A 26,087-nucleotide genomic window follows, 5' to 3' on the forward strand; every position below is an offset into this window, starting at 1 on the left:
CTTCCTATTAATTGAACTTCCAAGCAGAGACACTAGCACTTGAAAAATAAATGCTTGACTTGTTTATAGGGTTCTCACTTCTGACATCATGACTTGAGTTACTCTGCACTTGTCATGTGAAGGAGGACCAAAAATGTCTTTAGGAATTTGTGTATGTGTATTTGGTTCTGCCACGCAAAGTCTCGCTGTTTTAAAATTACTGCTTCATGTTGAAAGTACTGCTCATTCATATCCAACTAGTACACAGTTAATCTGCATGTAAGTCGCTTAAAATCAACATATTTCTGAGAAAGTTAATTTGCCTCTCCTTATTATATTTATTTAGAAATCTTCAGCAATTAATTTTAATGCTTTATTCAAAACTCGTTTTCAGCTGTGCTCTAAAGATAACTCACTGCTAGCAGACAGCTTTGAGAAAGTCTGAATCATTCTGAGTGCATGAGTGAATGGAGAACACTTGTGTTTTAAAGCATGCTGAAAGCATAGCCGAGAGTTTTTTTCCTAGAGAAACAAATGCTGATTTCAAAGGAAATGTGTGATCTGAAACACAAACAGAAGGCTTTTCCCCAGAACTGTACACCTTAGAACTGCAATCAAATCGAAACACTTCATTCTTTAGATGTGTAATTCAGAAAATAATGTGTTGCACAAACAATATAACAGTGTTCAAGAGCAAGCTGACAGACTGAGGAAATTGAAAGCAGAAGTCAGAACCTGGATTAAAAGTAACATTTCTCAAGACAATAAAAGCAGCCTGTCCAAAACTTCTGAAATAAGCATGATATTGAAAAGTGAGATACAAAAAGCATAACATTTTAAGAACACTAATTTTTTCAAAAACTCATGTTTTTCTCCAAATATATTTTATTTATTATCTGTTTTACCATTGCCCTTTACAGCCCAATTGATTTCAGTTCCCTCAATGGCAAGTGTCATAATTCAGAGACTAGTGGGGACTAGTTCCCTCGAAAGGCTGCAAACATAAACAGACATGAAAGATGGCACAATGATTGCATCCATTATGACATGAGTATCTGGAAAAGGGCAGACAGACTGATTTGCCCAAAGTTACACAAAGTAAATTTTTATCAGAGCTCAGACAGCATATGAACTTTCCAACATGAGGACTGATGAATTATTTTCATAACTCAGTTGGGTCCTTCCCATGAAACGATCTGCTGTGAAAACAAGCCACCTTTATGTCCAAATTCTTGTCTTCCGAATGTGAATTATTCCTGCAGCCAGGCAAGTAGCAAACACTCTCTCCACACAAGGCCAATGCCTTCTCCTCTCCACCTGCTCTCCTACAGAAAAGCTGTCTTTCTCCTGTGGCTCCAACCCATGCCCTGCATGTTTTTTTGTCACAACCTGACTGAAAAAGAAATAAATCAGAAAGAAAATCACAAAGGACCTAAGAATATTGAAGACTGTAAATTACCTTGGAGCTACCTTGCTTCCTTACAGGGCTGCTGTTTCATACCACACCTAGTCATTAGAATCAATAATTGCCCATGCAGTTAATGTTTGAACTGCTGAATCTCTGAGGGCAAGTCTGAGGAACTATAAACTGGATAAGCACAGACAGACATCACCAACCTGTGCAAAGGTGATTCCCACAACTGAAAGAAAGAAGCATTTTTAGAGCAAAATAAACTTTTCATGTTACAGGTAAGGGATGATCTAACCGACATTTCACAGAAAGATTTTAAAAGCTGAAGCAGGGGTTTTGCTAAAGGATTTTCAGGCAGCGTTAGGAACTCAGCTGTCCCTGTAAAATGGATGACTGCTGTATTAAGGCTTAGTCTGGTTTATATTTGATTTGGATCAATTTCCTCTGTTTTCTCTTTGCTGAATTTGAACATCTGAAATCAATCAACTAAAGAAAATAGTATTTTATTCCATGGAACCAAATACTTGTGATTGTTACTGATCTTTAATCTCCGGGAATATTCTTTGTTCTCTGAATGTTTATTATTGAAAGGCACTGGAATATTTGTATGATGGTTATCCTAGAGATTTCTCTTCAGTCATGGGAAGTGTGAGGGATTGTTATGGATATAGCACTGAGATGAGGCTAAGAAACGAAGGAGGAAATATGGCTCCAGTCCTCAGCCAGATCTCAAGCTGCTTTTAGTTAAGTTGATGCTATTCTAATCCTGAAACTGCCTGTTACTGAAAAGTTTTATATGAATCTATATATACTGAGATGTTATTCTGAGTGACAGAGGAGTATGGATTTTGGGGCTTCGGTCCTTGGCAGTGAGATGGTTCATGAGACTTGGTAACAGTTTCCACCCAAAAATAAATGTTCAAGGACTGATCAAGACTTGCCGTAGGCACCATAAATGGCATGACATAAGGAAATTGTGTTTATGTTCAAAGAGAGGAGAACATCAAAGGCACTTGTCATGCAAACTGTGAAATGGCTGCATTTCCGCTGCTGCATTTGGTAGTCAGATCTGGACAGGAGAATGCTGGCCGACACAGCTACATTTAGCAACTAATTTTCCAGCATTTTCTGTCCCCAAAAGTAAGGCTGGATGTATCCCCAAAACTTCCTCCTCTCCCTGGTAGGTCCTGCTCCTTCTATTTTCCCTGAATCCAGACCATGGTACTGCAGACCACCCCGCAGAGTTTTTCCTCCCTTTTGATGGCCTCCCCCGGTACCTTTAGCTGCCTGGTGTTCCTCCACTGCTGGCTGGCAAAGAACGGGACACCTCCAGCCATGCCTTCTCCAGAGGGGCAGACAAAACCCGGCAGGGAGCCCCTGGGCACCAAGGGCAGCCTTACAGGATGGAGAGGGAGCAGCTTGGGTACTCTGTCCCACCTTCCACCCCAAATTAATAAGGAATGAGTTTTTTGAAGTTCCCACACGGCTACTAAGTGCAGCTGAAACTGGCCAATACATTCACAAGAGAGTGGCAGGAGGGAAGGGGAGGAGGGGAGAGGTTGTACAGGCAGAGGAACTGAAAGAATCGTCATTGACTGTATTACTGGAATATCAGCAACAGTTTTGGTTCAAAGTGTCCTTCCAGGAGGTTCAAGGTGTCTTCTCCTTCTCTCTGCCCTGCCTGTGCCACCTCCTCTGGCTTCAGGAGGTCTGTGAAGGACCCACTAAGGAGGCATCACAGCCAAGCATCTAAAGGAGGCTCAGTTTCAGCCCTTGTCTCCTCACAAATTTAATTATTTTCCTGATCATTTCTGTTTTCAAAAGCATGTCATATTAATTTCTTTCAGTACCCACACAGTTATATCCAGCCCAAGGAAAGAGCCCGTTACTTTCAAAGGGTGTAATTGCACACACAGTATAACCCAGCTCAGAATGGGATTTGGAAGATAAAGTCCTATGGCATGCCCTGGAATGAGTGCTGGAGAGAACAGCAGTGTAGGTAGCAGTCTCTATATTTACAGGTCCCCTTTTTGTTCAGCCATTGAGGAAAGAAAAGGAGCTATGATGAAAAGCACAAGCAGGAAGGCATCTGGAGGGAGCCGTGCCTCCACACTGTGTTCTCCCCTTTGGCTGCCTCCATGGGACAGAGGCTTCCCATCCTGTGGAAGGATTCCTGTAGGTGTGAGCCATATAACATGAAGCACCACTGAAGATGGCAGCACAATATGCCAGCTTCACCTCTTTCCAGAACTGGCCTCATCGTCTTGGTTAAAATCTAGAGGCAGTGAGGAAGTAGGATTGCAATTTCAGAAAGCCATCTAATAATCAGGAAAACGTAAATTGTGAAAATGTGTGCTCAACATTTCTTTGAAATTTGAGGCAGAGAGTGCTCCTTGGACTTGGAAATTTTGTTTCCAGTAGCTATGTTGTTTTAGGGGGTACGGATGCCTTAGGTTTCCTTTGCCTCTGCAATCTGCAGGAAACAGTTGGTTTTTTTGAACCAGAAGACAGAGGATGACCTCTGCAAGACTCTTGTCCTGTGGTTATAGCATTCCCTGTGAACGTCTCTGCTTTCAGCAGAGCGGAAATGAAAATGGGTTTGCAGTACAGAATCATTGTAGCAATGCGGTTGCACGGCTTGAACTTTTGTGCCGGGTTCAATCTTTGACAGCTCTTTGGGGCTCTCACATGTTGCATCTCTTTGCACCATTAGGCACAACCTGATGGGCACAGCCCTCCTTGGCAGCCCAGGGGCACCGTTGGTCTCGCCTTTCTCTGGCAGAGCTGCGCCTTCTCCTTCAGGGCTCACTTCTCAGCTCTCTCCCTGCAGCTTCAGGAAAACTCAGCTGTTGCCTTAGTTTGCAAATAGACTGGGCTAAAGTGACTGTCATCTCTTTGCAGGAGCTGAAGCAAAGCATATTCCAGTATGCTTAAGCTGTGTGGACTTCCATTTCTGCTTCTCATTCACTCGGTGAGTTACGGGCTCTCCTCTGTTTGTCTGTGAGCGAACGGCAAAGGCTGCCTGCGAGCCTCTGGGCTGTAATTCCATGGGGTGTGCCAGCCTGCAGGTCAGGCTGGCACGGTGTCGGCAGAGTGGCTGGAACTCTGGGCGTGGGAGTGTGTCCCTGGCACATGCGTGTGACCCCACAGCAAATGAAGAAAACATCTCAGTCATTAGGAAAAAAAAAAACAAACAACAACTTCAAAAAGCCTAGAAGGCACCAATTTACTTGTTTTGCCTCTTCTACTTCCTCTTTAGATATCGCTGTTTCCCGTGAGTGAATTTCATGCTAGAAAAGGTTTAAATGTACTGCAACTAATCACCAAAGAGTGAAAACATCAGTATCATGTGTTCTGCTTTATAATCCATACATGTGTTGACATATTAAATGTTTCTAAGACATATAATGGCACATAGTTTAAACTGTGCATATTAATTATATATCCTCATTATTTGGTTCCCGTGAATCCCTTTTCAGAGGATTTTCTGGAACTGAAATGCATTAATTATGCTCTTTATGGATCCTATGTATTAAATTCAATAGATTTACTGATGTTTGTAAAGGCTACAGCAGTGGTGACTTTCACTTCACAATTGAAATTAACAGAAAAGCCTGAAAAAATGCATCTAATTCAAGTTCAGTAAAAATGCCTCAGAATAGGGAGACCTTGAGAGGTGCCAGAGTGAGCCCCTCCTTTTCCCATCCCATTTCACAAGCTGCTGCTTGTGGCAGTCCTGCCCCCCACCATGAATCCACTCTGCAGGCATTATAGCCATCTTCAGAAGAGATGCCGATGGATATGGACCAAGAGGTAGAGGAAGAGGACCTCTTTCCCCGTCAATCTCCAGAACAGTGATTCATGCACTAGAAATATGTTTGAAAATATTTATGGTCCACATAAAATAATTTTAATGAAAGAAGTGGTATCACTTACTTGCTTCATAGGCTGCACTTTGAACTTCTTGGGTTTTATAGCACCAGCCTTTGTTCCTCTGTGGCAGGGAACACGATAAAGAAAATGGCCCCAGGAAAAGCCTCCAGGAGCCAGACTGTGCCAACCTGTGTGACATGGGAATAACCATAGTGAGTCAGATTCAGGGTCCTGATATCTGGTCCCTGGCGGAGGCCAGCAGTCAGCATTTTGTAGAAGTATTAAAAGGTAGATGCAAAGTGCATTTTCCTGGATGCATAACTATCAGATTGCATTTGTTGATATTCTTCTGCTGACACTAGTGTTCACTAGCATCCCTCCCTCTCCTTCCCCAGCTCTCTGCTTTTCCTGTTGTCAAAAGGAGTCAGAAAGCCTTGTAGGCGAGCGGGACAGCATCTCTGGCTATTATTAACAACAGTATGGAATCATTGAAGCACTGCTTGTGACACACACACACAGAGCAGTGCTTTAGGGTGAATTGTGCTAAACTTAGCTATGTTTTTGTCATAGGCAGAATTAAACTTTCCCTTGGTAATATGCAGACTGTGCTTTTCTGTGAGAAATTGAATAACTGTCCCAGCAGCAATAGGAGCAAACCCAGAGGAAAAGTCATGCAGCAGAGAACGCACACTCAGCTCTGTGATGTGATGGACAGGGTGGAAATGGCACTCTAAATCTGTAAAGCAAAATGAATTAGTTTTTAGTATGGAGGAAAAGAAACTTTACCTGTGCAGCCAAACAATGGAGCCCTAATTCTAACAGGCAGATCCTCAGTGTTGTCAAGATGGGTGGTGAAGAGGGAATTTGGGAAACTTGGTCTTGCCTTTGAAGAAACAGGTAGATTATCTAAACCACAGTGTGAATGGAGTTGTGTGCAAGGCCTGCCCTGATAGGCTCATTTTTGCTTTGTTGTCTTGTTTTGTTTTTTTTTTTGTTTAGAAACAAGAACAGCCCTGAAATATTAGGGCAAGAGCGTGGAGGTCTTTGGGCACTGGGGAGTGTGTGGTTATAAAACTCTTAAAAATTTGGCAGAAAAAACCATGATGTTAAGACATTGCTAGCCATTAGGAAGAAAACAGAGGCTGAGACAGATTTGTATGACATTTTTGCCGTCAGGTAAAAACCAAAGATCTGAAGGTCACGTTCGTTCTCTCTGTGGTTTGCTTTCACATGCAAGTGATGTCAAGACACAGGGCTCAAGTGGCTTGCCCAGATGGCTGTGGCACTGAGGGGATGATGTAGGGACCCAGGGAGGGCCACCTCATTCCCATACAAACAAGATTTGATATACTGAGGAAATTCTGAAGGGTGCAGCCACAGCTCCTCCCCATCCCCAGGTGTGATGTTCAGTTTTCAGACACTTGTTTTCACAGGGCTTTGTGGCTCCTGGATGGTTTGTGGATGGTCCTGCTGGGGACACAGGGGAGATCCAGCAATGATTTTATGAATTTCCTTCTGTTCTCAGTCTACATTCACCTGTTTTCTTATTCTCTTTACTCTTGGTAGTTTGCAGGAGGCTCAGTGGTGGGGAGCTGCTGTTTGTGTGTGATGGCAGCAGACATCCCTCAGCTGCTTTCCTTCATCCACCCCCTCTCTCTCTCACAGGCTATGTGGCTTAATCTGGAGGGCCTGAGTGTAAGTGGGCCTTTGAAGGCCATGAACTTCTCTGTCCAAGAAGGAGGGGGTCCTCGCATCCTTCACCAGGTAATCAAGTGTCTTGTGTTATCCACTCTGGTCAAAATCCCCATAGCCTGCACAGACAACACGTATGAAATGTTGTCTCTGTGCTGGTGGGAAGAACAGCCCCCCAGGAGGATCTGAAATTAGTGTTTAATTCCTCTCTCTGGGAATTGAAGAGCCTTCATGCAAAGAGCAGGAGACAACCCCCTCTCAAACATATTTTTAAGAGGATATCCTAAGACAGGGATTAATAAAATCAGCATTCCTGGAGAATTTCTTTCCATGTAACTTGTGTCATCATTTTCCTTTGACTCTGAGGTTTTCCTCTCAAAGCCATAACCACAGAAGGACAGATCCAGCTCCCAGGCAAATGGAGGATGTGTGTCATTTTTTTCCATTCCCATGCTCAGACAAAGCCTGTCCTAAGCAGACGTTTGCTTTGGAGACAAACTGCAGTTGGGATTTCTTGCAGCATTCAGGAAATAATGTGAAAACTCCTCTGCTGAGGATCAGAAAAGAGCAGACTTGTTTTAGCAGACTCTGGGAGTATCATTCTCCCAGCCAAACACACTGTTGGCAAAAGATATTAAAAGTCACAAAAGCATGAAATTGTTTTTATTATGGTGAAAATGCTGAAAAAATGATGATTTTTCCCTCTGTTATTTTGCCATTGTAGTTCACACTTGAGCCACCTGCTGTGAGTTTCAGAATGTCTGGTGAAAAAGCTGGAATTATTGACATTGAGGCGAAGACAGGCATCCTGTATATCAATGGGTCTCTGGACTGGGAGACCAAACATGTGCACAAGCTGCAGGTAAAAACTCAATGAAAAATAGGAAAGGGGAAGTATTCACATTCACCCTCTTTTGGTAAACCTGATACTAACAGACATCTGTTGAAATTTTGAATCTTTTCTTTTGCCTGTGTTTACGGGAAGCTTTTTCATTTTTAATACCAAGATTTGCTGGAAAACATGCAGTTTTGTAGCTCTCAAAGACTGAACAGGAAAATGTTCCTTAGCAGAGGAAGGCTATGTTGAGAAAACAAAAACTGTGATGCCAACACCAACCCTTTTACTCTCCAAATATGAGGAGAATACTTGACTGGAAGTAAAATCTAGCCTCATGAATGAGCTTCTCTTGTTATCCCTGAAGGCCAACAGGGTGACTTCCATGTCTGGAGTGGAAAAACAAACTATTGTAATAATTTAGGAGGCAACATACTTGGTGACAAACTGAGATTAGCTCAGTTGGTTAGAGCATGGTGCTAATAATGCCCAGGTTTGATCCCTGTATGGGCCATTCACTTCAGGGTTGGACTTGATGATCCTTGTGGGTCACTTCCAGCTCAGAATACTCTGTGACTCTGTGAAACAGTGTGAGTGAGACACGTTTAGACAGAGAGGCACAGATGTAACCTCTGTCAGATAACAGCAGAAAGATGTTTGGCACATGTTGCACTCCAGGAGAAGAAAAAGCTCTGTGTGCTTGTCCTGCTATTATACCCTTTGCATGAGGATCTCACTAATGCAAACACTACTGAGAGTGGAGCAGTGGATAGGGAGTCTTTGGGTCTCAGTATAGCCCTGTCCCCTTATAAGAACCATGTCAAAAATGGTGTTGTCTTTTTCTGAGGGACTAGCAGCTGAGAAAGAGATGATCATGAGAGGATCAGTATCTGAACAGACAAAGTACATGATGATTTTTTAGCCAGCCTTAGCAGTCTTTCTAAAGACAAGCACTTCAGGTTTCATGGGTTCACGTTATCAGCTCTGAAACACTCTTGGATTGGAATTAGAGAGGACAATTTTCCAGCCCCAGAAGTTAATAACCCTAGGCATGTGAATCATTTATAGACAGGAAGTGATGACAGAATAAATAAATTATGCTTGGTTAGGCATAAATAATTGTGATTTTATCTATTATGTGCAAATAAAATGAAGTGTGACAGATATAATATATACTTGGTGCTTTAAAGTTAAAGAAGGCTGGAAAATAAGTCAAATTGTTTGGGAAAAAAGTCATTAGAATTAGAAATTAATTTTTATTTACTAACCCTTATATCAGACTATTTATCTGATTTATATTTATAACAGCAATTAGTTATAAATGCTATATTTTGTAGAATTTTCTCCTTGTTTGCTAGAAACTATATATTGCTGTTTAAAGAAAAACATGAATTGTAAGCTGTGCAAAAATACAAGTAGTCTGCTGAAAATGGAAGTGGGAAATTATCCTCTGAAAGGTGTCATCAGAAGCAGGAGTGGGTTATTTTGCTTTTTTGCCATTATATACTGTGGCAAATTTTTGTCAGGGAACTACAGTGACAACTTTGTCCTTGTATGTGGAGCTACCCAGTGATGGCTCTCACCAGATTTGCATCACAGTAAGAGTGACCTGGCATCTGACATCCTGATGTTAATTCATGCTTTTTTGCTTATCTGCGTGAAAATACTTCTTTGCTGTTCTTGGTTTTTTTTTTCAAATCAGGTGGAAAGTCTGGATGGAAGTGGAAGCATTGTTAAAGGTCCATATGCTGTTACAATATATGTGGAGGATATCAATGACAACCAACCAGTATTTAACCAGACAAGGTACTTTGGAGTAGTGAGGCAGAACTCTCGTCCAGGTAATTGCCACCATAATTAAATATTATCATTAATAGGAAGGTAGGTAAATTAAGCAAGAAGGTAAAGTGATTGCTGTACAAGCTGGAAAAAAGATCGGTCTTTCTTCCCACAGGACTGTACAAAATAAGGATGAAAGCCTCTGTAACATAATGAAAGGGCAAAGAGGTGACCACTAAGCAGCCTAAAGGAATGAGTGCAATCAGAAATATTTTTTAGTTCTTAATCTTTTCAAGTATCACTTAACAGGCAAATATTTCAACTCTCTCCATTGCTATGAAAAAACCCAAACCCTTATGCTAGGAGGGGTTTAAGATTTAAAGGCTACCAAAGACTACACAGAAAGAGAATGCTAAGACTAGCTGAATCTTTACATATCAGTGAAAGAAAGTGCCAGGGGTAGATACGGGGCATATGCTTACCATGACCGATGCTTCTCAGAACATGGGCTGAACCTTAACATTTAAAAGAGGGTCTTAGATTATGGATTGCAGTGATCCATACCAAGAGACATGTGAGTATTAGAGAGCAGTTTGAGACTTACATCTTGGAAATGAAACAAAACACTCATACAGCTGTTGTTGCTGTGACTATGGACTAAAGAAGAAACTTTTGCTAAAGAATATGCATATAAACCTCCATGGGGTCAGAAAATCATTCTGAAACATATTACTGTATTCTTAACTGCATCCAAGTCAGAAAGATTTTGAATGTTGCACTGGTGCTCAAAAGGTAAAAGTTGAGTTACATTACTTTGTTTGGTTTTTTTTTTTTGTTTTTTTTTTTAATGTATGATTGGTCTTTTATTATCTCTGTATCTCAGGCCATACACCACTTTTATTTGCTTGCCACTTCTATACACCACTTGCTTTGGGTTTAACTGGTTTGTATAAGAGCTGCAAAGCGGCCTTAAGGAGAGATCCCAATGAGCTGAATTCTGGGTTCAGGCACTCTTGTGTGATAGCTCTCTGCAGATATAACTCTGTCACTTTCTTCATCAACTGGTCACCCCATCTATTGTGATCCTCCTAAGCAGAGCTGCTGGAGGGTTGACCTGTGGGATGGCATACAGCAGTGTAACCTCTACACGTGGCTTCCCATGAGAGATGCATTATGGAACAATGGTAGCTCCCCATAAGTTGCTTTCTTGGTTTGAGAGCTCTGCTCAAATGAATTATGTGTTGAGGTCCAGTCTCCTCTCTTACCACTGTTTCTTCTCCAATCCAAACAGGCAAGCCCTTCATGTATGTCCATGCCACTGACCATGATGATCCTACAACTCCCCATGCACAGCTGTCATACAGCATTCTCCATCATTTTCCCAACCCGTATGAGGAAATGCTTTTCCAGATTGATAATGTAACTGGAGCAATCTCACCAAGCAAGACAGGTATGTAAAAAGATTCTTGTTTGCAAAGAGCAAGCGTGAGTTCTGGAGTGTGCATAGGAACAAAACTACACAGATCTGATGCTACATTTTCAATCAATGTGATCAGTGGGACACACTCCACTAAAGCCCTGGGTTTGGGGAACTTGTTTTTTGTCCCACCAAATTCAAGGGAAGCTAGCAGAAATGGAGATTACGATCTAAAAGTACACTGAGAAGAGAGATAGATCCTCTGGCTTTCAGGACTACACTGCGTCATATCTTGGAATTAATTCTCTGCCTTGAAATCTAGAAACCCAAAAGCAGTAACACAAAAAATCCAGAGAAAGCTCAGCTGGACATGTGATCCTAACGAAATTGTAATGATTTAGAAACATCCATCTATTCTGCTGGGCTGAACAAGTACCTAACTGGGGTGAGGGCTGTTCAGTGATGCACCTTCACAAAATGAGACTGCAGCATAGAGGCCTCATGATTCCATCCACATGGTGCTATGCTGCATTTTTCAGAGACCCCAGAGGAAGTGGCTTGCTGAGGTTTGTCCCTAAGGACCCTCTAAGGGATAAGTCTGAAGCAGCTAAAGAATCTTAGTGCATGTAGGAGGCAATGGGCAGATGAACAAACCCCGCAGCCTCCGTGTCATTTCTCTTGACTCTTTGCTCCGTCTCTAGGCTCTTATTACTTGGATCCTCAAAAGCAGGACACCTTTACACTTGTTGTCTCTGTGAAGGACATGGCAGGGAAGACAACAAATGCTTTCACCAGCAGTGTCGATGTGATCATCACTGTGATGGAGAGCCTGTGGAAAGCTCCCTCCATAATCTACATCAAGGAAAACTCAACCCAGGTCCACCCTGTCAACATCAGCAAGGTAGGGTTCTTGACCACACTCTCTGAACTTCTCCTTGTACCACACAATTTTTTTCCTCACAGGTGACTGTGAAGATGCCCCCACTGCATTCAACACCAAGTTTTTCAGAAGGACTTTGGCACCTCACAGTTATTTTTTTAATATGGCATCCTTTGGAAATTATTGTTACTGGAGGTCTCATTGACTTTTTTTTTTTAGCATGGAAGTTAATAATTTGAAGGTGACTGAGATACAGTCAATACAAACACTAGAGTGACTGGACTTTGCCTTTCAGTTTGGGAGCAAAATCCAGTCATGGGTCCTCCAGGCTTTGAGCAAACTAAGAGGGTTTTTTGAGCTTATTTTGAGGTTAGTTTCTTCCACCTGCAGAAGAGCAGGATGGGGGACCACCTCCACAACAGCCCTGATGTGGGCAGTCCGCCACACTCAGGGACAACTGCAGTGACCAGTTTTTTATCATGCAGCACAACTGCTACATCAAAAGTACCTAGAAAGGACTGAAACGCTCTCCTTCACATCCTGCATTCTCATAGTGTTCCTCTTTTCACAGTTCAAGCACAAAATATTTTGCTGATAACTGCAGACCAATAGCAGTGTATACATCAGTACATATTAACTAACAGGCCAACAGCCTTTCAGAAATATTTGACTTTGAAAAATGCTTTGGCAATGACACCTCCAATGCTGTCATCCCTTAAACATGGCAGGATTCCATGTGTCCTGTTCACAAGAGTAACTGGCTTGGTGCTATTCCCACTGGTCTCAGTGACAGCCCAATGAAGTCCAGAATGAAAACAGATGGAAGGAAGACTAACATGTAAGGGTGCACCCATTTTGGGATCACTTGTATATAAATTTCATGTGGTAGCCAATGGCATATTGATCCTGCCTAGGGGAAAATGAAATGCAGTTGCTGCTATGTAGAATATAAACGTTGACTCTGACCCTATTAATTTCCCAGTCTGTGTACTTAATTTCATTTTAAATGTGTAACACCCCAGAAAAGAGCCTTTCTCATGAGCTTTGATGAATGCAGAGTGTGCATGCACCTATTTACAGATAGGTACCAGGTATTTGTTTTCAAAGAATCACAGAATTGTAGAATAGGCTGTGTTGGAAGAGACCCATCAGGATCACCGAAGTCCAACTCCTGGCCCTGTGCAGGACACCCCAAGAGTCACACCATCTGCCTGAGAGCATTGTCCAAATATTTCCTGAGCTTGTGAAGGCTTGGTGCTGTGACCACTTCCCTGGGGAGCCTGTTCCAGTGCCCAGCAACCCTGTGTGTGAAAAACCTTTATCAAATCTGCAGGGCCTTTCTGTCCTGGAAGGAGTTGACAGTTCCTCCTAATTTAGTGTTGTTTTGTTGTTGCACTTCTCTGAATTGCATAAAACAAAACAATAGGCAGGAATAGAGAGTGTAAGGAAACAGAAATAAATAGTATCAAGATATTCAAATGCAAATAATGGGTTTTTTTTCTAATAATTTAAACTATTTATCTCCATATCACAAAACCCTTTTATAAAAAGATGTGTTGTAGCCCAGGTGGATAGATGGAGAAACTGAGGTAAAGTGGCTTCACCACACAATTCAGAGAGCGGAGGTGGATTATCAGTCTGATTTTCTGCAGTTCGTCCCAAGAGCCTGCCAAACTGTTAATTTTTTGGTTTATGAAGCTAACAGGAATGCAATTGTTTGTCTATGGTCCAGGAATAATCCCTGTTAAATGTCAGTCTACATATCTGACTTCCTATCCTGATTTTTTTATTATTATTTTTTTTTTTTTTTTAGGTGCAGTCAAATGAACCAGGTGTAATTTATGCCATTTTTGAAAAAGAAAAGCAGCCAAGGCTCCCATTTTCCATCAGTGAGAATGGGGATATTTATGTGAATGAACCATTGGACAGGGAAGAAAAGGATACTGTAAGTAAACACATAACATTTCACTGATGGCAGAGATCACAACAGGAAGCTAATTATTGGTGTGGGAGTAAATATGAAAAAGCTCAATGGAAAGGAAAGGGAAATAGATAAAACCTTTGTTTCTTGTCACTCTTTTTTGGAAATGATGTGAAATATGTGTGAAAGTTCATCCACCTACTATATTGTGAACAGTCTTCATGTTCTTACCCTAGAGTGGGTCTGGCAGTAGCAATCACTGTCCACAGCACATGTACAATGTACAACATGGACCAGCTGTGGCAGGGCTGTAGGTGCACAAGTAAGGTAGGTGCTGGGAAGTGTGGAGTGCAGGAGATCTGGAGGTTTTGGATCTACTTCTGACCCTGGGGACCACAGATTTTAAAATCTTTTGAGAACTCAGGACTCAGAAGCTAAGGGGTGATGGAAGAGTTCTGATTTAAACAGAGAGAAAATGCTGAACAAACTCACAAGAGGATATTTCATATTCCCGTTATTACATACTAAAATGCAAAATATTGTCACAGTGGACATCCAAACCATCTAATTGTTATATTTTTGTTGCAGTATACATTCTTCGTGGTGTCAAAAGATGACAAGGGAGAATTGGTGGACAAGCCTTTGCAAATTCACATTGTTGTGGAAGACATCAATGACAATCCCCCTGTGTGCCAGCAGAACCTCACCATAATTGAAGTTCAAGAAAATGAAATAGGAGGTAAGAAAAGAGCTTCTGTTAATTTCTATACCTTATTGTAGTCCTGTTGTTTCCAGCTGTGTATGAATGAAGCTAGAAATTTTGATCCCAAAGACTGAAACGTGGCTATCCCAGGGAAATATTTTCCTGTGCAAATAGCCCTCCTGTTCTCCCTTCAATAATTCTTGTGGAAAGTATTTAAAGAACCTGAGAAAGATACACTCTTTAAAAAGTCCTACTTTAAAAACACCTACTTTAAAAAGTCTGTTTTATTTAAAACATAAAACTGTATTTTCCCACAACCACAAATTTGGATAACAGTTTAGACTAGGTAAAGAAAAAAACCCCCTCTTTTATTACCAATACAAGAAATACTGTTCTTAAAGTGGTATCAGCCCATTTTTCCTCATCCAGCTGCTCCTCCAGCATAATGCCTTTGACTTCAATGGACCATTACCAAAATCTGTCCAGTGTCTTGACGTCAGCTATTTGGTTCCAGGACTGAAGAGTCTGCTGTTACAATCTTTTGTTACCCTGACCCTAAACCAGTATGTTGGGATGCTAAAGGAAAACTCACAGAAGTGAAATGATTGTGTCCATGCAACTTTATTTTTTTTGACCCTCTACTCTTTGCACTGGTGTCACTGTTGTCACGGTGTACCTCTGTGGAGAAACAAGACCACTGCATTATCTGTCTGACTCTACTCTGCTACAGGAAGTAATATTGGCACTGTGTTTGCCACGGACATGGATAAGAAGGACACCCTTAACTCTCGTCTGCAGTTCCACATCCATAGTCAGGAACCTGAATTTCCCTCAAAGAGTCTCTTCTATATCCAGCAAGACACTGGGACTTTGCAATTATCTGGCCGTTCCTTAAACAAGCGTGATTCAGCCAAGTATTCCTTGAAGGTCCTGGTGACAGATTCAAGTATGTAATGCCTGCTGTTACACATTGGAATAACTCTGTTCACACTGGCATGACTGGCGTTCAGTGTCTAAGGGATGTGGGGAGACAAGGAGGATTTGCTGAGCAGGCAGCAGCACGGAGAGTACCAATGTACTGCTACAGGCAGTAGCAATATCTTGCTCTGGCATGGTATTTGCCCTCTTCTTGAGATGCAGGGAGATTAATTATGATTCATAATGCAAGCATGGAATGGGAACCAGCTCTAGGATAGAGTAGTGGCTAAATTGGGAAGCTTGTTAACAAGTACTTCAGTAAGAGATTTCCTTCCACAAGAGGAAAAAATGAAGAGATCATGATTGTGGTTTTCCCCCAGATCTTTCAAAGGGACTTAACAGGAAAAAAAAAAAAAAAAAGAAAGAAAAAAAAAAATCAAGAAATTAAACACAGCTGCTCATACAGTCCAGACAATGTTTTAAAACATTAAGAGAAAATTAAGCTGAATTTAAACTTCAAAAATAATCTTGTCCCTTATGTAAATTGTCAGGAGTCCTTTGTGATTCACTGAATGGAAAGGAAATCAAACTCCAAAGTTTACAGCTTTGTGCTGAAGTCCCTACAGTCAGGCAAAACTTGTGCATGAAGGAACTGGCATGTAAAGAAAGCAGTGTGACATGTCTGTAAATGAAATTACATAATTTTGGCAGCTGATGGAAAGCCTTCCAGAGGGAAAAGCTGGTGATTTGTTTTGGATGCGTATTTGAATTCTATCCAAACAATGTTGTTTAGAATTTTCCTTAACTTTCCTCATGAAGTATGTTTATAAAACACTAAAATCAATCTATATATGGATATATTATGCTTCTAAAATCACAACCTGCCATTGCTATGGGTGCCCCTGCTCAGGTAGTGATTAGATTTACATAGAACTGACGTTTGTCTCGCTATAACAAAACTGAGGGTGCTGCCTGATGACCAAGAGGACAAGGGAGCATACTTTTTGACATGGAAAAGTGATGATGAGATGGCTAACACAAGTCATAGCTATCATCATTTTGGTAATAAACAGATATGGTGTTAAAAAGGGAGGGAAAGGAAACAGGATGGGGCAGTGCTGAAGAAATTGGGAAGATCAATGGTAAGATAGAGAGTGAGGCTGTCATTGACTAAGAGTCATTGACTAAGTGCTTCTCTCAACTTAGTGCTTAGATTGGGCAATCTGGCAGTGCTCACTTTTGCTCACAATGAACCCTTCTGGAGGAAAGTTTCCAGCAGAAAGGCTGGTGTGACATTGTTTGTCTCTTTCCATGCAGAATTTGAAACAATCTGTGATGTGGAAGTGCATGTCATCGACATCAACGATCAAATTCCCATCTTTGAAAAATCAGATGTGAGTATTTTTAGCACCAATACATGTGAGTATTTTGGACATTCCAATAACTTTTGACAATTGTTTGAGCATACCTTCAATGTCTATAGAATGTCAGTGGGAAACTAGCCATTGACAAAACAAGTAACAGTGTGACCCACTAGTAAAAATAAAGGAAAAATTTTGCTGTATGTCTGCATATAAGCTCTATCTAGACAGTGAACAATGGGATAGACTAACAGCTAATTATAAAATTTATGGTAATTTGCTCAGTGGAAAACTATGTGTACAGAAAGAAATTATTCTATTAAAGCAGTTCATTCCAGAAATGCAAGTTCTGAAGGGAAAAGGGGAAAAAAAGGCTTTAAAATTAATAAAACTAAAGCTAAATGGAAAAAAGCTGGCATCTCCCAATTACCTTACCAATCACAGCACTAGTGTACCCAAAACAGCCAGAGGGTGACTGGGAATCAAAAGCTCTGTGTGGTTTGGCCAGAAACAGTGGTCCAGTGATCCATGCCCAAACATGTACCTGGTTCCAGGACAGGTGTCAGGCTCTTGCTTTTTCTCTGGTGAAGGTGCTGGCATCTGGCAGAGACCTGCAGATATTTTGTGACTTCTGCCTGATGGTCCAAGCCTTCTGCAGACCCTGGAGTGGCTGAAGTACGTACACACAGCACTCCTGCAGGCCATGTAGGTGGTGGGCTCAGGAGAGCTGTCTGGCTTATCAGGAATAGCTGTCCTTTCAGGGAAGCTGTGTTGGTTTTGGGACCTTGCAGATTGCATTGCCCAGCTCTCTGTTGGTTGCAATGGCAGCAGAGCCACATGCAGACAAGGTGCCTGAATGGCAGGTTTTACACCATCTCACCTCAAGGTCTCAGTCCAGGACCTGGTCTCAGGGTGAGGTTTCTGGGGAAGAGCACACATTAAAGAGTCAGAAGAGCCGGGATGCCAATGTGGCAATAGCCTATGGTGCATGAAACAATCAAATATTTAACACTGAGTCGCCAGGGTGCTCACAGGGTACAGAGAAGCTGTACTATTTCTGCTGTGTGATCATGGGCTGGTTTTGACAGAGGAGCCAAAGATTTGGGACTGGTGGCACTGACATAGATCCCATCACCTACCATAAATGTGTGGCTAAAAAGCTTCCCTCCTTCATGTGGCTACGGCGGGTTAAAATACATCCATGCATGAGGGTCACAAGCTTGTGGCTTACTGAAGTTTTTATCCAGAAATGGTTCTTGGGACATAATGTTTCACTGACACCTCTCTCTCTTCAGTATGGCAGTGTGACTCTGGCAGAAAACATCCCAATAGGAACTGTGCTATTAGAAATTCAAGCTACTGATGGAGATGAGCCTGACACAGGAAGCTCCCTCATCATTTACCAAGTGGAAAAAGGCGATCCAAACAACACATTCATCATAGAGACAGACTCTGAAACAAACCGAGGGTTCATCAAGATTAACAAGGTGCATAGATGGATTTTATTCTTCTCCTTTAATCTTACCTACTTGTCGTACACAGTTACTGCCCTGGTAATGATTTGTGGGGAAGCTGTTTACTGGTGGTGGATGGGGATACCCTAAGTATGATGCAAACTGCAGGAGGCTCCACTTTTGGACTCCAGTAGAGCAGGTTCTGGCCAATGAAGAAGGTCTTTATACACCACGAAGACAAAAAGATGACATTATTTGAGTGATTTTGCAGCAGCATTTCTGGACAAGAGAAAGCCAGCTAAGGCTTCCATGGGTTGTGGTGGTAGTGGTGCGGTGTGACGGGGCAGATTCTCCTCCCTGCAGTTGCTCTGGCCATTGGCAGCCTTTGCAAAGTAAGGTGCAAGTGTAGCCAGCACGTCTTAGTGTCAGCATGGAGAAACTCTTTGTTCCTGATGAGGGAAGCATTAGCTGTGACCAAGCCAAGGACAGCGTGTGCTGCAGTAGGTGATAGAGCCCATATGCTGAATGCTGGAGACAGGAATATAAGGAACACTTTTTGCTGCTTCCATGAATTTCAATAGCAAAAGTGCCCTTTGAAATTAACTTTCTTGAAACTGAAATTAACTTTCTGGCCTATGGGTCCAGAAAACCTATCACTCATTTTCCAAGGGGTGCCACATTGTGTGCATCCTGCTCGTGTGCTGCCACCAGCCCAAGCACAGGCAGAGGCAGCATTTGGTGGACCGCCTTCAGGATCAGCCTCAGCCTCATTTTTTCCCAAGGAGGCAGTTGTGAGAAACTCTGTGGTGTGACAACTCTCGCATGACTTTTGGCACCCGAAGGTCATTTGAGGCCTTTTCATACAGAGCTATAAATACTATTTCTGTAAACAGGATATTGCTATTAAACTTAGTCGGGCAGGTGGCAACATTATTGGAAAATGCAGTTGCTGAGGAGGCCTCTAATCAGGCATATGGTTTCATTTAAATTGACCATTCCCAGCATTGTTTTTTCCTGACAGCTCTCCCTTATTTTGCCTGTATTTGGGATGCAATCTCCCCCTTGAGGAGAGGGGCACTTTTTAGTTTTACATTGAAGCTCCCAATGGCAGCAGAGCCATTGCTTCAAGAATAATTTTTTTTTTTTTCTAATCCATCCAGCCTCTTGATTTTGAAACAATGTCTGAGTACAACCTGGTGATCAATGCCACAAACCCTGAACCGCTGGTGCCAAACGTGGAGTACAATGCAAGCTCTCTTACCACGTTTAAAGTTTTTATAACAAATGTGGATGAGCCACCTGTTTTCCTGGAACCAGTTTACAAAACAGAAGTGTCTGAAGACATTCCTGTCAATACCTTGGTCATGACGGTGGGAGCCTATGATCCTGAAGGGGATTCTGTACGGTAAAAACAGTGACTGTGATCAATTAGTTGAATTATGGGTTTCAAAAATTGTTCTAAAGGAGGTGCAAGGAAAATATGTGCAATTCTTGGCATGTGGAAAAATACTGTTTTTAGAGAAGTCTTACCTCCTAGTAGAAGGTGGACGTGTGGTGGGATGTGGGCTAGCGATCCACCTGCAGCAGACTGCTGGGTAGTGCTTTTCTGACCAGATTTCTCTCTGTGCTGTGACAAACATCAGCCTTGAAACAAGAAACCACAAGGGAAGCAGACTACTTTATATCTTCAGGAAAAAGGTAGAGCTAGACTGAGAATAACAAGGTTCCATGTCCATAATGCTTTTATCAAAAAAATGAAGCATATACTGTGTACCCCTGAACCAATCGGAGAATAGCTGTTTTTCATGTCACACAAGAAACCACCAAAATACACAACCTCAGCTTTTTCTCCACCAAAATACACAACCCCAAGTCTACAATTGAAAAATAATTAATTTTCTTTCCTAGCTGTCAGAGATAAAACACCTCTTTCTATTGTGGAGGCAATGCTCTGTGCAAGACAACTCCTGCGTTGTGTTGCACGGTGTAAATGTACCTTACACAGTAGAGTCAGATAGAAGAATTATTTGTGACTTTTGCTGTACAATTCCCAGATGGAATGCTGAACAGATCAACTCAAAATAAACAGTTCTTGAAATTTAACTAAAATTCAGCAAAACACCAAGTGGTTAATGGAGTTGCATGATATGACTCTTAGGCCTCCCGTGAATTCTTATTCCCAGAGATTTCTCATCTGGCTTTCTACTTGTCCCTAACTTTTGGGAACTTATCATGTTTGGCCTTCTGTCAAACTAGTTTGAAAGTGAGCCACATAGTCCAGAAGCTCTGGGGGATGTTGACAGAGACACGAGAGGAATTCAGATATATGTAAACCACATTTCTTCTAAAAATAGGTTAAACGGCATAAAATCAAAAGTATAAATAGTAGAAGATGTATAAGTGTGCTGTTTCTGCTGCAAAGGGTACTGAAAGAACAAAAACATTGAATGAGAAGGTCGGGTCACTTCTACTCAAGCAAGTGCATGTACTTTAACTGGGTCAAACATTCATGGTTACATTTGTATAAGTAAATACCCAGGGGCCTTGGTGATATAAACTCCATAATGTGGTGATGCTTAAAGCACTCTCTGTTCCAAGGCTGCCCCAATGGTAGTTATGGGCTGCTCCAGAGCAGCAGAAGGTAATCACCTTAGTTCACCTAGGGGTCCTGGTCCCTTCTCAATCTACAGTAGGGTGCCTGGCTGCACTGGCCCCCAGCCCTTGGCTTGTGCCCCTGTCAAAATCAAGATGTGGGAGATGTGATGGGGTGAGAGGGACATGAGGTTTGGAAAAATCACACTTCTGGACTAAAAGCCATCCCAGGTTCCCCATTTAGAGGGAAAGTGGAATTGCAAGTACACAGGCTGCAGCAGTGATGGCATTTCTGTAGCTCTGCTCTCAGTCTTATTCTGGATGATTTTGGCCTGTCTTCCTCTGTCTGTGTCTCCTGGTTGGCTGTAGTACTGTGACTCTTCCAAGAACCCTCTCTTTGAGCGCAACTGTACTCAAGCTTCTTGTATAAAATCAACAAAAAAAATTTGCTTTGTTGGACTTTTTTCCCAGTTTGGAACAGTAGATGTGATTTTTTTCCCCCTCTATTTCTTTCCAAAGATACTCCTTGGAAGGTGACGTGAGAAAATGGCTGAGAATTGATTCAGCCACTGGGCAGGTATACACTGCTTCCCCTTTGGATCGAGAAAAAGAAGAAATATACTCTATAGAGGTTGTTGCATCAGAGCTAAGTAAGTGATGAAACAACTAAATATACACACAGAGGAATCCCCTGTCCTTACTCTTTTATGAGGAATTATACTTACCCTGACTAAACCCATGAAAAGTACTGGAACATGTAATCTTGGGTATACATCCTGTGGTGTATTAGAAGTATATATTTCTTAAGAATTTAAATTTCTTGCAGAACTCTTGCTTCTGTAGATAACAAGGATTAAAATAGCTTTAAAGAAGTTGGATATGGTCTTATACTTGTTTGAACCACATGGCGCATAGAGAAGATTCAAATTTTTTCACTGTTTTCTGTTTTAATATTTTTCTGCCACCTTTTTCTCTACGGCTATAAAGATTTTAATTTTTCTCCTAGATATGGTTAGGCATTCTGAAAATATGCCTGGAGGGTAGTTTGTAGCCTTCTACAGAATTTAATTTTATTATTATTAAAACTAATACTACATCAAGTCTGAAATATATTAGGACTTCTAGTTTCAGCCATTAAAATCTTTCAATTTTGGCTTGCATTTCCTGTATATAGAAGAGAGGTGGGAAACTCAAGACATTTTATGCTTAAGAGTGCTCCAAAGAGCACTGGAGTCATGAGAGTCACTTTGGATGTGACTGTTTGCCAGACATGATGGATATGACAGATTGCTAGATACAAACTGCCTCCTTTCCTTTGCTTGTGTTCTGTAGTTAGCAAGGACTGGTGGTAAATAAACCATGCTTGTTAAAAAGTAGTGGCAGCTACCACAAATCCCTCAGGACCTCTTGAGACCTTCTTTCTGCAACCTTCCGTTGCAACTTCCTGCAACGCTGCCTCTCACTGCCTGTCTGATGGTGTCCCTCCATGATAGCTGCGAATGCAACAGCCCAGAGTGTGAATCCAAGATGTGCATGTAACTTTGCATTCTGTTAAACTCGACAGATAATGCAGCTCAGAAATCCAAAGCGTTCTTGGTTCTGCACTTGCGTGATGTGAATGACAACCCTCCACAAATAGCTACGGATTATCCTACCTTCTTCTGCTACCCGGTCAGTGGAGGAGAGAAGACTCTTATTCAAGCTACTGATGCTGATGAACAGTATTTTTATTCAAAATTTACTTTTTCCCTTGCGGATGAGATGAATACAAGAAATAATTGGGAAATCTCAAAATTCAATGGTAAGCTAATACAGCCATTCTTACAATGGTATGGGACTCACTCGGTACTCTGGTGAATATGAAGAATTACAGAATTCCTTTTTACTCTTATTATTGCATAACCAGTGTTCCATGTAGAAAAAGGCTGGGTTGCTGAGAACACCAAATTATTTTTTTGCAAGAGATAAAACCTAGTATGTTACAAGCTGTAATTTCATGAACATTTTAGAGAGAAGAAGCATGTAAGTATGAAATATATGCGTGTTTAACGAACAAAAATCACTGCTGAAAAAGAAATAGAGCAGTTTGCAATCTGTACAATTCCTGACATTTCATGTCCAAAAGGAAGTCCTGCCTCACAAAATGAATGGAACTTTTTGAAGGGGACAGTAAACACATGAATAAGTGCTTGGCTGATAGAGCCTGTCTGAATTAATAAAACATGTTTGATGAATTATCCCACTAGAGAAAGCTGGGTTGCCACAAATTTAAAGTTATGAAAGAATAAATAATAATTTAAAATTCAGGGTTTGGTGCAAACAGTCAGCTCTTGCAGTGAAGGGAGTTCATGTGTGGTTTTCCAAAGGTTTTTTGCTGGGATCTGCATAACTCAGTACATAGGGGTGTGCAATGAGGAGGCAGAGTTTACTCATTATACAAAATTATTTGAGTAGGAACCAAGCTTGAAGAATTTCAGAGCATTCTTCCAAGACTGAACAATAAAATTCACAGGTGCCAGTAAACCCTGGACTCCCAAATTCACTTTTGAAATCAGGGGTGCTGAGCTGGCTGTTATGAATTAAAAAGGAGACCTGTAAGCAGCTCCATGGAAATGTGAGATCAATTTATTAACAGTATTCATAAAAACAAATGAAATATTGAGGCTTACCAAGAAACAACCAGAGAAGAAATCCAAGAACATCATTATGCCCCTGTATAAATGCATGATTTCTTCAAGTTTTGAACTCCAGTCTCTCTCTATCTCCATAAAAATGCAATATAACTGCAAACAGGTTTGGATAGGGTGACAAGGATAATCAGAGTTACAGAGTGGCCTGATATAAGGAAGTGTATAGGAGCAGCAAAGTAAGCTACTACTTTTTATCTTCAAAAACGGTAGGGAAAAATACAACAGAGAGATATAAAACTATGAGTGCTATGGTCAGGGTGGCCAAGGGTTCATCCTTTGCTCTCTCTTCCAGTGCACAAACCTGGGACCCTCAAGTGAAGCTTGTGGAATTATTTCCAGTGCATATAGAATGAGGAGGTAGATGACTTGGGAACTTGCTCTTGCAGGGTGTTGTCAGTGCAGAAATTTTCTACAAGTTCAAAGCAAGAAATTGCATCTTGCTAAAGAAGTCCCTGAGCTGAAAATGTTTAAAGGGTGAGAGGGCAATAGGAGAAAATAAAATACATGCTTGCTTTTTCATTGTAATCTCCATTTTTTTCTGGAGACAGAATACTTACATCAACAGACCTTTGATCTGATCCCAATGGCTATTATGTCTTTCTCCAGTTTTTAAAGAGCCTTAGATGTGACAGTGTAAGTTCACTAGAAGGATGGTTTGTCCTACGTTTCCTTGGGAACAATTTAATCTGGTTATGGTCTCTATGAGTATAGGGGACTATTCCTGGTTTAGATGGGATGCTATCAGTGTAGCACTACCCAAGATGAGATTTGGCCTGGTGTAGAAATTAGGAAGGAGATTTTATAGTGATATTATGCTGAAGGCCAGACTAGGCTTCTAGATATTCCCTTTTTACTAAATGTATGCAAACCAATGAGACCTTGGAAGACATAGAGGAAAACAGAAATTACTGGGCAAAGCAGCCTTAAAAAAAAAAAAACAAACAAAAAAAACCCAAACAAAACCAAAACAAAAAACACTTGCAGCTGGTATAAATATTGAACTAACTTTCTTTCTAGTGCTGACATGAATGTCCCATTTCCTACTTACAGCTACTCACGCTTACCTGTCCCCAAAACATGCTAACTTTGAAGAGAAGACGTATGAAGTTCCAATAATACTTAATGACAATGGAAATCCGTCTTTGGAAAACAGAGTGAATCTTAAAGGTATTCTATGCACAGAACTATTAGCTTCAAAACAACAGTTACATTTATAAGTAACCAAATGTGACTACTAAGCTTCTCATTAACCTCATGGCATTTCCTTTTGCAGTAAGCATCTGCAAGTGTTCCAGTGAAAATTCATGTTTTATCGAAATAGACCGTCCTCATTCCTGGCCAACCGCTGGGCAGGCAATTGGGATTCTCCTTGCAGTCCTGATCATCATAGGTAAGTCACTTTGGTTGGTTTGAAGCCCGATCTCTGAGATATGATGGTGCTGCTGCATTCCTGACACTAATTCACTTGTTGGGTGAAGATTTGGCATGCGTGTTGCAGAATGAGTGAAAGATCCCATGATCGTGTATCATGATGCTGCAAACTTGCAGCCAAGTTTTTGGTTGTAAGAAAAGTATCCAACGGCACAACAACCAGCTAGGACAGAAGAAACTGCTGAACTTGTAGCATACTGTATTTTCATTGCTACTTACTGCCCTTTGCCTGTCAGGGAGGAGATTTGAGCTTTGTTTTGGGCATACAGATTATAGCTTCCTACTTATGTTATCTGTACTTATAGTTATCATTTTAGTCACCTATTTCAGCTTTGCATGTTTACATCTTTCATATTCTTTCTAACACTGATAAAGAGGAAATAAATTTATATACAGTGTAAGAAGCTCATAATTTGATTTTAAAAAATCAAACTATACATTATATACATAAAAGAGGGACTGCATCTCAAGAAAAATATGACAAATCCTTGATCAGAGGAAGGGGGCCTGAAGTAGACACTTTGCATTTTGGTCAGGTCCTAGAGGAAATGTTTTCCTTTGGAGGAAGGCTTCTGAGCCCCAAGGCATCTGATCTTGCCCAGCAGTGCCTTGGGTCCATACTCTTGGTCCTGTGCTGCACGGTCCTTCCTCAATGCTGTTTGCTTCTGTTCAAGAGGTAAAGCACTGTGGATATCGCAGTGCAGTGTCATGGCCCTCGCTGGAACATCTTTCAGAAAGTTTACTCTTCCCTTTACAAACACTCTCTGTTTTTCAGGTGCCATATTAGCGGGTGTGTTTTGCCACATGAAACACAAAGAGAAAAATGAAAAGAGCCATCCCAAAGATGCAAAAGATAACGCTGAGCTTGACAGACTGGCTTAATGACAGTTGCATCAAGAGACAAAACCACCCTTTGGGTTGTGAGGGAATGATCTGTGGAGCTTCCAAAGCCAAGAGATGTGCTATCACAGACAGGATAAAAACATGCAAAAGTAGACTACCAGGGGTTTGGCCTCAATTTTGTATTTAATAATATTTAATCACAAAACATAAAACGCGTGTGACCTTCAGCAGCACCCATTAAAAAGCACATCAGCTTTGACTGAAGTGTTAACTCATGACAACACTGAATGCTGAGCTCCCTCAGGGAT

At 41.3% G+C, this 26,087-nt stretch overlaps 1 protein-coding gene across 1 annotated transcript; it reads left to right on the top strand.

The window, feature by feature from the left end:
- The first annotated feature begins 1,564 nt into the window (after positions 1-1,564).
- On the top strand, positions 1,565-25,818 carry CDH17 (cadherin 17). Its single transcript, XM_040078079.1, has 18 exons — positions 1,565-1,668; positions 4,292-4,361; positions 6,929-7,027; positions 7,680-7,817; positions 9,493-9,631; positions 10,861-11,019; positions 11,688-11,887; positions 13,680-13,811; positions 14,376-14,526; positions 15,221-15,436; positions 16,726-16,802; positions 18,065-18,256; positions 19,384-19,628; positions 21,335-21,465; positions 22,380-22,616; positions 24,556-24,672; positions 24,779-24,895; positions 25,712-25,818. Exons 2-18 carry the CDS (start codon positions 4,317-4,319, stop codon positions 25,816-25,818), a joined length of 2,502 nt encoding a protein of 833 aa, XP_039934013.1. The 5' UTR covers positions 1,565-1,668; positions 4,292-4,316.
- The last annotated feature ends 269 nt before the right edge of the window (positions 25,819-26,087 follow it).

The sequence above is a fragment of the Hirundo rustica genome, chromosome 1, assembly GCF_015227805.2.
Source record: "Hirundo rustica isolate bHirRus1 chromosome 1, bHirRus1.pri.v3, whole genome shotgun sequence".
NCBI lineage: Eukaryota > Metazoa > Chordata > Aves > Passeriformes > Hirundinidae > Hirundo > Hirundo rustica.